General features: G+C 36.3%; 1 protein-coding gene across 1 annotated transcript in view; it reads left to right on the plus strand.

The window, feature by feature from the left end:
• Nucleotides 1-9,831, plus strand: part of TIPRL (TOR signaling pathway regulator) — a 24,416-nt gene extending 14,585 nt beyond the window's left edge. Inside the window, exons 5-7 of the mRNA XM_011933414.1 lie at nt 3,619-3,714; nt 6,672-6,734; nt 7,652-9,831. Of these exons, the coding sequence (XP_011788804.1) occupies nt 3,619-3,714; nt 6,672-6,734; nt 7,652-7,795 (303 nt within the window). The 3' untranslated portion in view covers nt 7,796-9,831. The remainder of the gene's footprint in view (nt 1-3,618; nt 3,715-6,671; nt 6,735-7,651) is intronic.
• The last annotated feature ends 1,709 nt before the right edge of the window (nt 9,832-11,540 follow it).

Consider the following 11,540-nt stretch of genomic DNA (forward strand, 5'->3'; position numbering starts at 1 on the left):
GTAGAATCAAAGGATTTTGAAATTGTAATGAATTTTTAGAGAATCATTTTATGTAGCCTTCATATTTTATAGACAAGGCCCAAAAACATAGCTTAAGGTCATGAAACTAATTGCAAAGTTTTCTTTGTATCATCTAATATATATCATTATTCTAGCATTAGATAGTTGTTTTCATATGCTCTACTCCTTTGCTCACTTATAACTCTAAATTTACTTTTTTTGGTTTAGATTTATTCTCTCTTCAGCTCATCTAGTCTTGTATCTTTCCACTTGTCTACCCACCTTCTGAACTGACTATGCTAAATGTTCATTATGTGTTGGCGTATCTGGGTGTGCATTTGTATTCAAAAGGGTATATATATCATGTCTGTAAGTGGGTCGGTATTTGGGAAGCACATGTGGTTTTGTGGATGGAGTTGCTCGAGAGGATATGTGTATACGTGTGTGTACAAGAGTACATAGTAAGTCTGAAACTGAAGAGCATTTTTTTTTACCAACTACTTTAAGCTGAAGTATTAGTTTATAGATACTACTACCCTGTAGTGAAATTTGTAGATTATTTAATCCACCTACTTTGCAGCATTCAACATATTTTAATTATAAAATTAAAGGAAATTGGTTTAGAATAAAATATATTTTAATACTTAAATGCATAATACGACTGCACCAAAGATATAATGAAGCAGTCAGGTACTTATATTTGCATACCGAGTCACCATAAATATGACAGCAAAAAATGTAGGCTGACGGAGATGTAAGTTATCAATCAGTGACTCTAACACAATTTTCCAAAATGGTGAACAACTCTTAGAGAAGTTCTAAATAAAACAAAGTATAATCTTTCCTTGATTTGGAAAATAGTTGCCTTCCTGGATAATTGGGTGATTTTTTTTTTTTAGTATCTATGTAAAATGGAATTAGGGTCTAAAGTCAGATCATTATAAGTAGGCTTTTTCACCTCTGTGAATGTCTGGTAAGATATTGCAAGTTTTGTGGAATGCGGGGCTGGACTTTGTTGTATAGGACTATCCTGTGCATCCCAGATCTGTTGTTCTGGTCCTTATTCACTAACAGTCGATATTGGTTGCTTATTGATGTGACAACAAAAAATACCCTCACAAATTCCCAAATGTCCCCTAGGAAAGAACTACTGCCCTAAAATATGCTACTGTATTGGCACTAGAGCCCTGGCCTCCTAATTCCTACTCTCTCCGCTGTGCCATGCTAAAATGATACTTCGGTTTACTGCCTGTGTTGTGTCCGGTGTGACTATTAGTAAATGAAAATTGAAGAAACGTTGCAAGTCAGTCTTTCCATAAATTACACATATCACTGTGTAGTAATGTCAAATAATAATGATATGCTTCCCAATTTATTGGGACATCAAGTTGTCATAAGTCAGGTTATTTCTACAGCTTTCCTTTACTGTAAGTCTTGTTTTTAAGTCTGTTGCCGATAACCCCGTCAGAATACAGTTTGGCTCAGAGCCTTTTCTCTAGCAAAGATATTAATACCTTCTAGGCTCAGTTTTATCCAGAAAATGGTTAATGAGCACCTGCTGTGTGCTGGGTACTTTTCTAAGCAATAGAGATGTGGTGATGAACAAAGCAGGTATTTCCACCATCATGGAGCCTACAGTCAAGTGGAAACATAAATGAAGATAGTTACAAATCTGTTAATTTGTAGTGGAGTACTATGAGAGAGAATACCAAGAGAAATCTACTGTGATGTGGAATGGTAAGAAAGGCCCCTCTGTGGAAATGACATGTGTACTGAGTTCGGAAGGACAAGTGAACATTAGCCAGGAGAATACTCCAGGTAAGGGAAGAGGGTGTGTAATGGTCCTAAGGCAGAAAAGAATTGGGCCTGTGGATGGTGACCCTCCAGGCAGTTAAGTCACTATCATTACTGGGTTACTGTTACTTCTTCTTTATCATTAATGTAGCCCCGTGCTTATATATAAGATTATAGGCAGTTCCCTGAGTATATGTTACTGTTTCATGCCTCCGTACTTTTTGTACAGTCAGTTCCCCTTTCTGAAATTCTCCACCCCACCGGGCACGGTGGCTCAAACCTGTAATCCCGGCACTTTGGGAGGCCGAGACGGGCGGATCACGAGGTCAGGAGATCGAGACTATCCTGGCTAACACGGTGAAACCCCGTCTCTACTAAAAAAATCCAATATCTATCCGGGCGAGGTGGCGGGCGCCTGTAGTCCCAGCTACTCGGGAGGCTGAGGCAGGAGAATGGTGTAAACCCGGGAGGCGGAGCTTGCCCTGAGCCGAGATTGCGCCACTGCACTCCAGCCTGGGCGACAGAGCGAGACTCTGTCTCAAAAAAAAAAAAAAAAGAAATTCTCCATCCCATCTCCAGCTGTTCTTTCTGTGGTCAGTTCAAGCCTTGTCTTATCTGATGTTCTTTAGCACACTTACATACTTCTTTTTCAAATGCTTATCGAGCCTTGTGCATACCTCTATTATAGCAGCTACCACATCTGTTTGACAGTTTCCCTGGCTGATAACCTTTTTGAACACTGGGATTCTGTTTTTTCATTTATATAAATACACGACTTACTACAGTAAGAACTTGGTGTTAGTAGACAATAGATATTTATTTAGCAAATGGCCAAGCATACTCACTTTATTTAATTAATTAATTAATTTTGAGACAAGGTCTTCCTCTGTTGCCCAGCCTGGAGTGCAGTGGCACAATCATGGCTCACTGCAGCCTTGACCTCCCAGGCTCAAGCCATCCTCCCAGCTTAGCCTTCCATGTAGCTAGGACTACAGGCTTGTGCCACCATGCTTTGCTAATTTTTTATATTTTTTGTAGAGATGAGATCTGACTCTGTTGCCCAGGCTGGTCTTGAACTCCTGGGCTCAAGTGATCTTTCCACCTCAACCTTCCAAAATGCTGTGATTATAGGTGTGAGCCACCATGCCGGCTAAACATTTTCATTTTAAAGACCCAAATACCTCACATTCCATTCAACCACTCCCTCCCTGCCACCAGGACCCACCTTCATACTTTCTCCACTGACTCTACCTATCTTTAGTAGTTATACTTGGAAAGCAGAGGAATTTGTAGATGTGCCACAGATGAAAGATGTTAAGAATGCGTTATAGTGTTCTGATAAACCAGGTATTTAGCAATATGAAGTAGTGCCTATTGGTTGAACTGAATTAGAGCATTCTGTGTAAGGTCTGTTGCTTTGTTTTATGTAAAGTGAATAAGTAAGTAGTGACAAAGTACTAGGTTGTTCTTTCATTTTGGTTTTATTGGTGTTGACATTTACTATCAGTACCTGTCATTTTTGAAAATAAACATTATAATGTTTACATTACTTGGGTATGTTTTTAAGTCTTTTAAACCTCAATATCTCCCCCCCCCCAGAAAAAATATTTTAGGAAACCAAAACCATGATGTTAAATAGTTTGCACAAGGTTTTGAAGCTAGTTGGAGCTAGGACAAAGAGCTTCTAGTTGAGAGATTTTTATAAACTGTGAATTCAGCCTTATTCCAGTGTTTTTTTTCTTTTTTTTCAAATTTTTTCTTTCAGTAAAGTAATAAAATATTTAATTTTTATTAAAATATTCATGTACCTTTTTTTTTTTCCAGAGAGTAATGCCTTCTAGCTTTTTCCTGCTATTGCGGTTTTTCTTGAGAATTGATGGGGTGCTTATCAGAATGAATGACACGAGACTTTACCATGAGGTATTTATTCTTGTTTAATGAATATACTAATTGATACTGGGCTTGTTTGTGTTGTTTCATTGTCAATCTGAGAATTTGAAATTAAACAATCTATATTATATGGCAGTCTTTCTAACTGTTAAGTCTGAGTGTTTCACATTCACTGTTGACTGCAGGCTATTATGAAAACATTACATTTTCTTTTACAAAAGTTCTGGTGACCCAAAATGTTTTCTAAAAGACAGTCCCTAGTTGGGGAGGGGTCTTTTGAGAAAATTTTATAAGTACTTAATCCATGTTTAAGAAAACTGTCCTTTAACTCTTACCTTTGTTTACAGTATATGTTGTTTGTATAATGTTCTGATGTACATTAGTATACAGGAAGTACATTAATATTTTAATCAGGCCAAGGCCGAGCACTGTAGCTCATGCCTGTAATCCCAGCACTTTGGAAGGCCGAGGTGGATAGATCACCTGAGATCAGGAGTTTGAGGACAACCTGGCCAACATGGTGAAACCCCATCTCTACTAAAAGTACAAAAAATTAGCCAGGCATGGTGGCGGGTGCCTGTAATCCCAGCTACTTGGGAAGGCGAGGCAGTAGAATCACTTGAACTGGGAGGCAGAGATTGTAGTGAGCCAAGATCGCGCCGTTGCTCTCCAGCCTGGGCAAGAAGAGTGAAACTTCACCTAAAAAAAAAATGTTTATAGATATATATATATATATTTTAATCAGGCCAATCACATGGCCTCCTGAAATTTGTATTATATAATTATTTTGATAGTTGTTTTAAAGTTTGAAATACCTATGTTCCATCTGAAAGAGCTGTTAACATGCAGGGTTTTTTTTTTTTTTTAATTGTTTAAAAAAAAAGGAGGAGGGCTTAATTTCTGAATGAATCTTTAACATAAAATTCGCGATTATGTAGAATGAGGAATTAGAGAAGAGACCGCCAGTGTTAGTTACTGTAGTCATAGTAATAGTTAAGTCTAATAACAACCCTATGAAATCAATATTATCTGTTTTATTATATTATCTCTGTCTTATTATCAATAATATTGATATTATCTCTGTTTTATCCTGATGTAACTAAGGCAAAGAAGGATTAAATAGCTTAGGTGAGCCAGGTATGGTGGCTCATGCCTATAATCCTAACACTTTGGGAGGCTGTGGTGGGAGGATCATTTAAGCCCAGGACTTTGAGACCAGCCTGGGCAACATAGCAAGACCTCCGTCTACAAAAAATAAACAATTAGCCATGCATGGTGGCACGGATTTGTAGTCCTAGCTGCTTCTTGGGAGGCTGAGGTAGAAGGATCGCTTGAGCTGGTGAGGTTGAGGCTGCAGTGACAGAGCAAGACCTTGTCTCAAAGAACATTAAAAAAAAGAAACATATGTAAGTTTTACAGTTAGTAGGTGGCAGAACTGGAATTTTAACCTAGTAGGATAGGATTGCATTGGTGTTTTCTAAACCCTTCACTTAGGGATGTTTTTTTTTTCTTGAAATAACATGGTGACAGTGATAGACGTTTTTCTTTTTAAAAGTGGTGACAAAGTACTAAACATAGGCTATATTTTTGTCCCCCAGAAAGGGAAATCTGTTATTTATTTATTTATTTAAGATGGAGTCTTACCCTGTCACCCAGGCTGGAATGCAGTGGCGCGATCTTGGCTCACTGCAACCTCTGCTTCCTGGGTTCAACTAATTCTCGTGTCTCAGCCTCCCTAGTAGCTGGGATTACGGGCGGCCACCACCACACCCGGCAATTTTTTCTTTTTTATTTTTAGTGGAGTGATGGGGTTTTGCCATGTTGACCAGGCTGGTCTTGAACTCTTGACCTCAAGTGATCCACCTGCCTCGGCCTCCCAAAGTGCTGGGATTACAGGCATGAGCCACCGCACCTGGCCTAAATGTTAAAAATACTCTTTTAATTAAACAACACTGAATTTTAGGAATTTATCCTAAAAGGATTATTTTATATAATAATCTACAAATATTAATCGGACAATTACTCAGAGTTGTATGTACATGAATATTCACAGTAATATTGTTTATAATAGCAGAAAGGAAGGAAAGTAGGAACTTAATGCCCATTAAATGGCCATTGATTAAATTGTTTATATTCATATGGTATAAAAATATGTAATTATTAAAATTGGTTGCAGAGATTGATATTTAAGTAATTTTGAAAGATACTCATTTCAGTGTTGAACTTTAAAAAGCAAGTATGAATTTAGTTACATGAGATTCTCTGTAGAGATTTCTAAGTATTAAAGGTATTGTTACCTATATGCTGTGATCACTGATGATTTATACTTTATCTTTTATATTATTTGATTTTTTTCCTACAGTGAAATCTGTTTTTATCAATACAAGAGAGTGAAACCTTAAAGGCGTATAATTTTGTGGTTTTTCTTTTATTGAAAAGTGTTTCAAGAAGTAAATTATAGTAAATTGCTGTTATAAAACCTAACCAAAAATCTTAAATGGGAAAAACTGAAGTACAACAAAGGTGATTTTAAATAAGCTATTTGATAAGAGCTTTGTGGAATGGAAAAGATAAAAATTTTAAAGCATGGTTTTGCAACATAAAAGCAGCACAATTATGTAGGTAAATGATAAGATGGCTTAAGGGAAAGATGTTTCAAACTTGAAGTAATTTTAAAATCTCTTGCATATTTCATTTATATACATATTCTTTCAAAGTAAAATTTTGCTATATTTCTCTTACATGGTAATTATTAAATCTGTTTACATATGTGTATCGTTATTACAATGTATAGAAAGTGGAAATAATAATCCAGAGTTCTCGACGTGGATTAAATAGGAGTTATCTCAGTGTAGAACAAGATATTCTCATTAGACTGCATGCTGTTTTGACAACCTGTTCTAAAATGTAGGCAGTCTATTTGATAGAAAGGATTTTGTAAATCAGTATAATTAAATTTATTGAGACTTGTTTATTTTTAAATACAGGCTGACAAGACCTACATGTTACGAGAATATACATCACGAGAAAGCAAAATTTCTAATTTGATGGTAAATACTTAAATATCAGTTTTTAGACGTTGAATTTTAATGTTTCATTTTAATTTAAGTAGTGTATACCCCTTACCCCAACCATCCAAGTTTATATCCCTAAACCCATTCATTCACCTAGTGGGACTCTATAGGATAAATTCTACTGGAGCATAACTTTTCTGACCTTACCTCAAATACAAGAACATTTAGAGCTGTTAGGTACTTAAGCCTCATCTAATCTAATTTTCACATTTTGTTCTGGAGAAACTGAAACCCAGAGGTGTGACTTACTCTGAGTCACATAACTGGCTGGTGATGGATGTTCTTTCCACTTACCACCCTGCCACCTTGTTTCTTTCTACACAGTCTCCTTTTCTCTTCCTAAGATGTGGTGATTCTATACCATGATTTGTTTATTTTGGCATCATTTTTCTTTATTTTTTACTCCCCTGGGACCTGTGAAGCCTTCCTTAGAACTTAGGATTCTATAATGGGTTGCTTAAAAATTGATACCTTCCTATACACTTGATTTTCTTTTTTTTTACCCTTAGTACTTATTTCTGTCTGTGTATAGAATATACTCGGAACAGAAAAGTTACTTAGATTCCATTGTAGACTACATGCTGGGCTCTAATGGAAGACTAGTGTTTTCAAGTTAGAAAAGCAGCAGGTACATAGGGTTGGATTAATATATTAAATTCTCGCTACATTTGTGAGAACATTATAAATTATATAACCCTGTGATCTTTGATGAAATAATTCAGTAACAAAGTTGAATGATTCAGTAACAAGAAATACCTATTATTTTTAACAGCACGTATGCATATATTGCACCTGATTTTAAAATTCCCATGCTTTATGAATGCTTGAATCGAAACATTCTCAAGAAATGTCAGTATAACTGAATATGCTAATATGATTTATGTATTTCCTAGCATGTTCCACCTTCCCTCTTCACGGAACCTAATGAAATATCCCAGTATTTACCAATAAAGGAAGCAGTCTGTGAGAAGTTAATATTTCCAGAAAGAATCGATCCTAACCCAGCAGACTCACAGAAAAGTACACAAGTGGAATAGAATGTGATACAACATATACTCCCTGTGGAATCTGACTGGACACCTTGGCTATTTGTAAGGGGTTATTTTTATTATGATAATTAATTGCCTTGTTTATGTACAGATTTTCTGTAGCCTTAAAGGAAAAAAAAATAAAGATCGTTACAGGCAGGTTTCACTCAACTGCTATTTGTACTGTCTGTCTTCACATTCATATTCCAGATTTACATTTTCTGGAATTAAATTTGGATGATTTCTAAATTATCACAAAGTGGGACCTCAGCAGTAGTGGTGTGTGTGTCTCATGAGCAGTGAGCACAGTCTGCATTCACCATTAAACACTATCTTCTACCACGAGGAGGTTAATGTAAATCACCAAATCCCAATGCCTTGTGACTTTCATAGGATTCCTGATCGTGCATGTTGATGGACTAGCTCTCCACTTTGGGCTTTCTGATATTTATTCACACCTCTGGAGTTGTAACTTGCCACATGCAAAATTAGTCTCATAGTGTAGTGAACTTCACCCCAAAAATTTTGAAAATGTATTTCCCCCCTGTTTTAAATTGGCTTTGAAATTAAAAAAAAAAAATTTAGTACCAGAACCAAAAATACCTAGATTATTATATACATAGAAACATGAATATGGTTTACCACTGATAGGTAGGAGTTATCTGTCCTCCATCTTTAGGTGCTTTTTCTTAAATGTGGTTCTACTTATACTGATATTTTTAATTTCCATCTTCCATGCAACCTCAGAGTGAATAAACCCCTTAAATTTGGTGCTGGTTCGAAAAAGTCTAAAGGGTTTATTAGGGGTTGTTTTTAGCAAATATTACATCAATCCTTAAAGCAACAAGATTGATTTTCTGTTTAAAATATTTGGGAAGATAGGTGAGGAGGAGGAGGGGGTTTTAAAATATAAAAGCCAGTTTTTCTATATTAAGGTGCATATTTGTAACATTACAGGGGATGAAGTAAAATGTAATTAATTAGCACAAGACTTAGGGAGTACAGAAAGTACACAGAAATAAATTTCAATTCCATTTGATTATTTTGATAATGACCCCTTAGTCATTTTATATTCTTGTCTGCCTTTCTAGAAAAATGGTCTTCATAAAGTGAAAAGTGATTAAAAAGCACCAAATAAATTATTTGAAGTGGATTTTTAAAAATAATTTTTTGAAGTGCAGGGGGAAAATTCACCCCTTTTCTGATTTGAAATATGTTGTACATATTTCCATATGATGGATAAATCATTAAGTAAGAATATTTGATTTAAAGTATTAGCAAAACTCTTCAGGTATTTGCCTGAAGACAAATTTTAACAAAACATATACACTTGGATATCCGTCATTGCTCAAACTCTGGTGTATTGCTGGAGCCAATAGGCAGGGTATATTTTATTAGCTAAATTTGGTATTTGTCTTCTGCCTTCTGTATCACCTCCAAGCTACAGGAAATCAGGATTTTGTTGGCTTTAAGAAAACACATGGTATGTTCACTGTATATTAAATATACCTGCATTTAATGTTTTCTCTTAGGACAGAAAAGTACACACACACACACACACACACATACACACACACACATTGTGCTCAGCTTACTTTCTGTTTTATATTATTTGCCATTCAGATTTGAACAGAACAGACTATTCATGCAAACTATATGAAATGAAAAACATGTAAGACTCTTCATTAGTTGGAGTTTCTGGGCAACATCGTGTGTGTGTGTGTGTGTGTGTGTGTGTACAGACACATTTTTTTTTTAACTTGTTGATTCAGATGTCTTGGTCCCTGAATAGTCCTAGATTACTTATTTTGAGAATTCATTGTTACAAATTACAGGGAATTAAAATAACTGCCTTTTTTTTTTAAGAGGGTAAGAAATGGATAGAACGAGTATGCTTCTGAAAAATTTATTAGTTTATTCTTGTGGAGAATACCAAGAAAATGTGTATTTGCCCATTGCTAAATATGATATATGCCATTTTATATTTATTTGTCCCAAGTGTCTTTTTGTAAGAGGAGAATAAACAATAAGGAATTATTGATCAATGTTTTACTATTTCATTTATTTGAGTTTTTCTTAGAGCTTAATTAAAGAAGAGTGGTTTGGGGTATACTTTTCTTATTTGTACGTTATGTTTTGAACTCAGTCAATGCTGTAGACAGAGCCTCCAGGCAGGTTATAAATTAAAACCTAACTGATGGTTCACAATACAATTTCCCAGTTTGCCTTTGTGCTCTTGCCTCTCCTCTCCCTCTGTTCCTTAATATTTCCATGGATGTTTTTAACGTATTTTCTGTATGTTGGGTTAATGTTTTTCGTTTTTGAAAATATTAATACCTGTCATATGTATTAGTTTTGAGTACTGTATGTACAATTACGGTGCTAGGTATAATGGATTACAACAATAAAGCAATGTAGTATTGTTTTTGTGGGGTTAAAGTCTAATGGAAGAGACAAAGTAAAAAAATTACTAGTTTTAATATGTGCAGTAATGGAAATGATACTGACTTAACAGAGTAACAAAAAATCAACTAACTTTAATAGAGGTAGTCAGAGCTCTGCTTCTGAAGAAGATGTGGAAAACCTCAAGAGACTGTCATTCCCATTTTAACAAGGAGAAAAGTCTGGGTCGTCTGTAAAATTAAAGCTTTTTTTCTTGAGCATATCAAAGAACTGAAATTACGAGGCAAACAAACCAAATCCCAAAGAGTGATTAAGTCCTACAAGGAGAGATGGGACATACTGACTGTTTAACCTTAGGAAGAACCCAAGAGAAAGAGATGGCCTTTATATAAACAGGTAAGAAAACATTAGAAAAATTTTAACAAATTCCTAAAGTGTACGTGTGGGCTAGCATACTAGTTTGGAATAGCCAAGAATCTGAAATAAGGGAACTTCATACACACTAACAAGTTCTTTCCCAAGGGCCTACACCAGGACTCAAGAAAGCCTGGAAGCAGGGTGGGGAACCAGAAAGTCTCAGTAGGTGGTTTAAGCAAACAGAAGGTAGTTAGCTGCCTTGAAACCCTGCCTCCTTTGAAGCTCTTCTCTTGAATGATGCAAAAGCCTTAGGCTACTGTAGGGAGGAGCAACAATCCATATCATTCCTGGGGCCCAGGCAGAAATTCATTGCTCTGGGGTAGGAATGTAGACAAAATGCACCTGCTTTTGGGAGAGAGGTAGGGAATGTTCTGCCTTCAGGACACAGGAAAACAATATTACTTCTAGAGGAGTAGAAGCAAAAATTGACCTTGGAGGAGGGGCGGAAAATCTAGGCCCAAGATGCCACATGGATAACATAAAGAGGTCTGCTCCCAGTGGGGAATGGGCATGAAATTGTTGCACAAGACCAACAATAGATTAGAAACAGATTTTGACTACTGTTGAGAAGTGGTGCAGGAATGTTGAGAAAGCCACATCTCTGTAGGCCAGGCCCACAAAGCCTCCCTAAGACTCAGACTAGCCAAAGACAAAAAAACCCGTCTCTGCTACAAGCCTAGCACTAAGTAACAAGGAATGCCAGTCTGTTGTTGAGGAAGCAGCAGGGGTGTAAATATAGATCCTCTCTGTGGTGTAGGCATACAGGGATCCCTGAAAATTGAGGGTGGGACTCAGAAAAGTCCTCCTGTACTCCAGGTGCGCTATAAGCATAAGGTAATAGCAGTCAAGCACTGGAAGAATTTGAAGCCTGTAGTATACTGAAGATAGTGACAGCATTAATCCAACTCAAACCCCTAAAACTGGTGTTTACACT

This window comes from Colobus angolensis, unplaced genomic scaffold (genome assembly GCF_000951035.1).
Source record: "Colobus angolensis palliatus isolate OR3802 unplaced genomic scaffold, Cang.pa_1.0 Scaffold126, whole genome shotgun sequence".
Lineage (NCBI taxonomy): Eukaryota > Metazoa > Chordata > Mammalia > Primates > Cercopithecidae > Colobus > Colobus angolensis.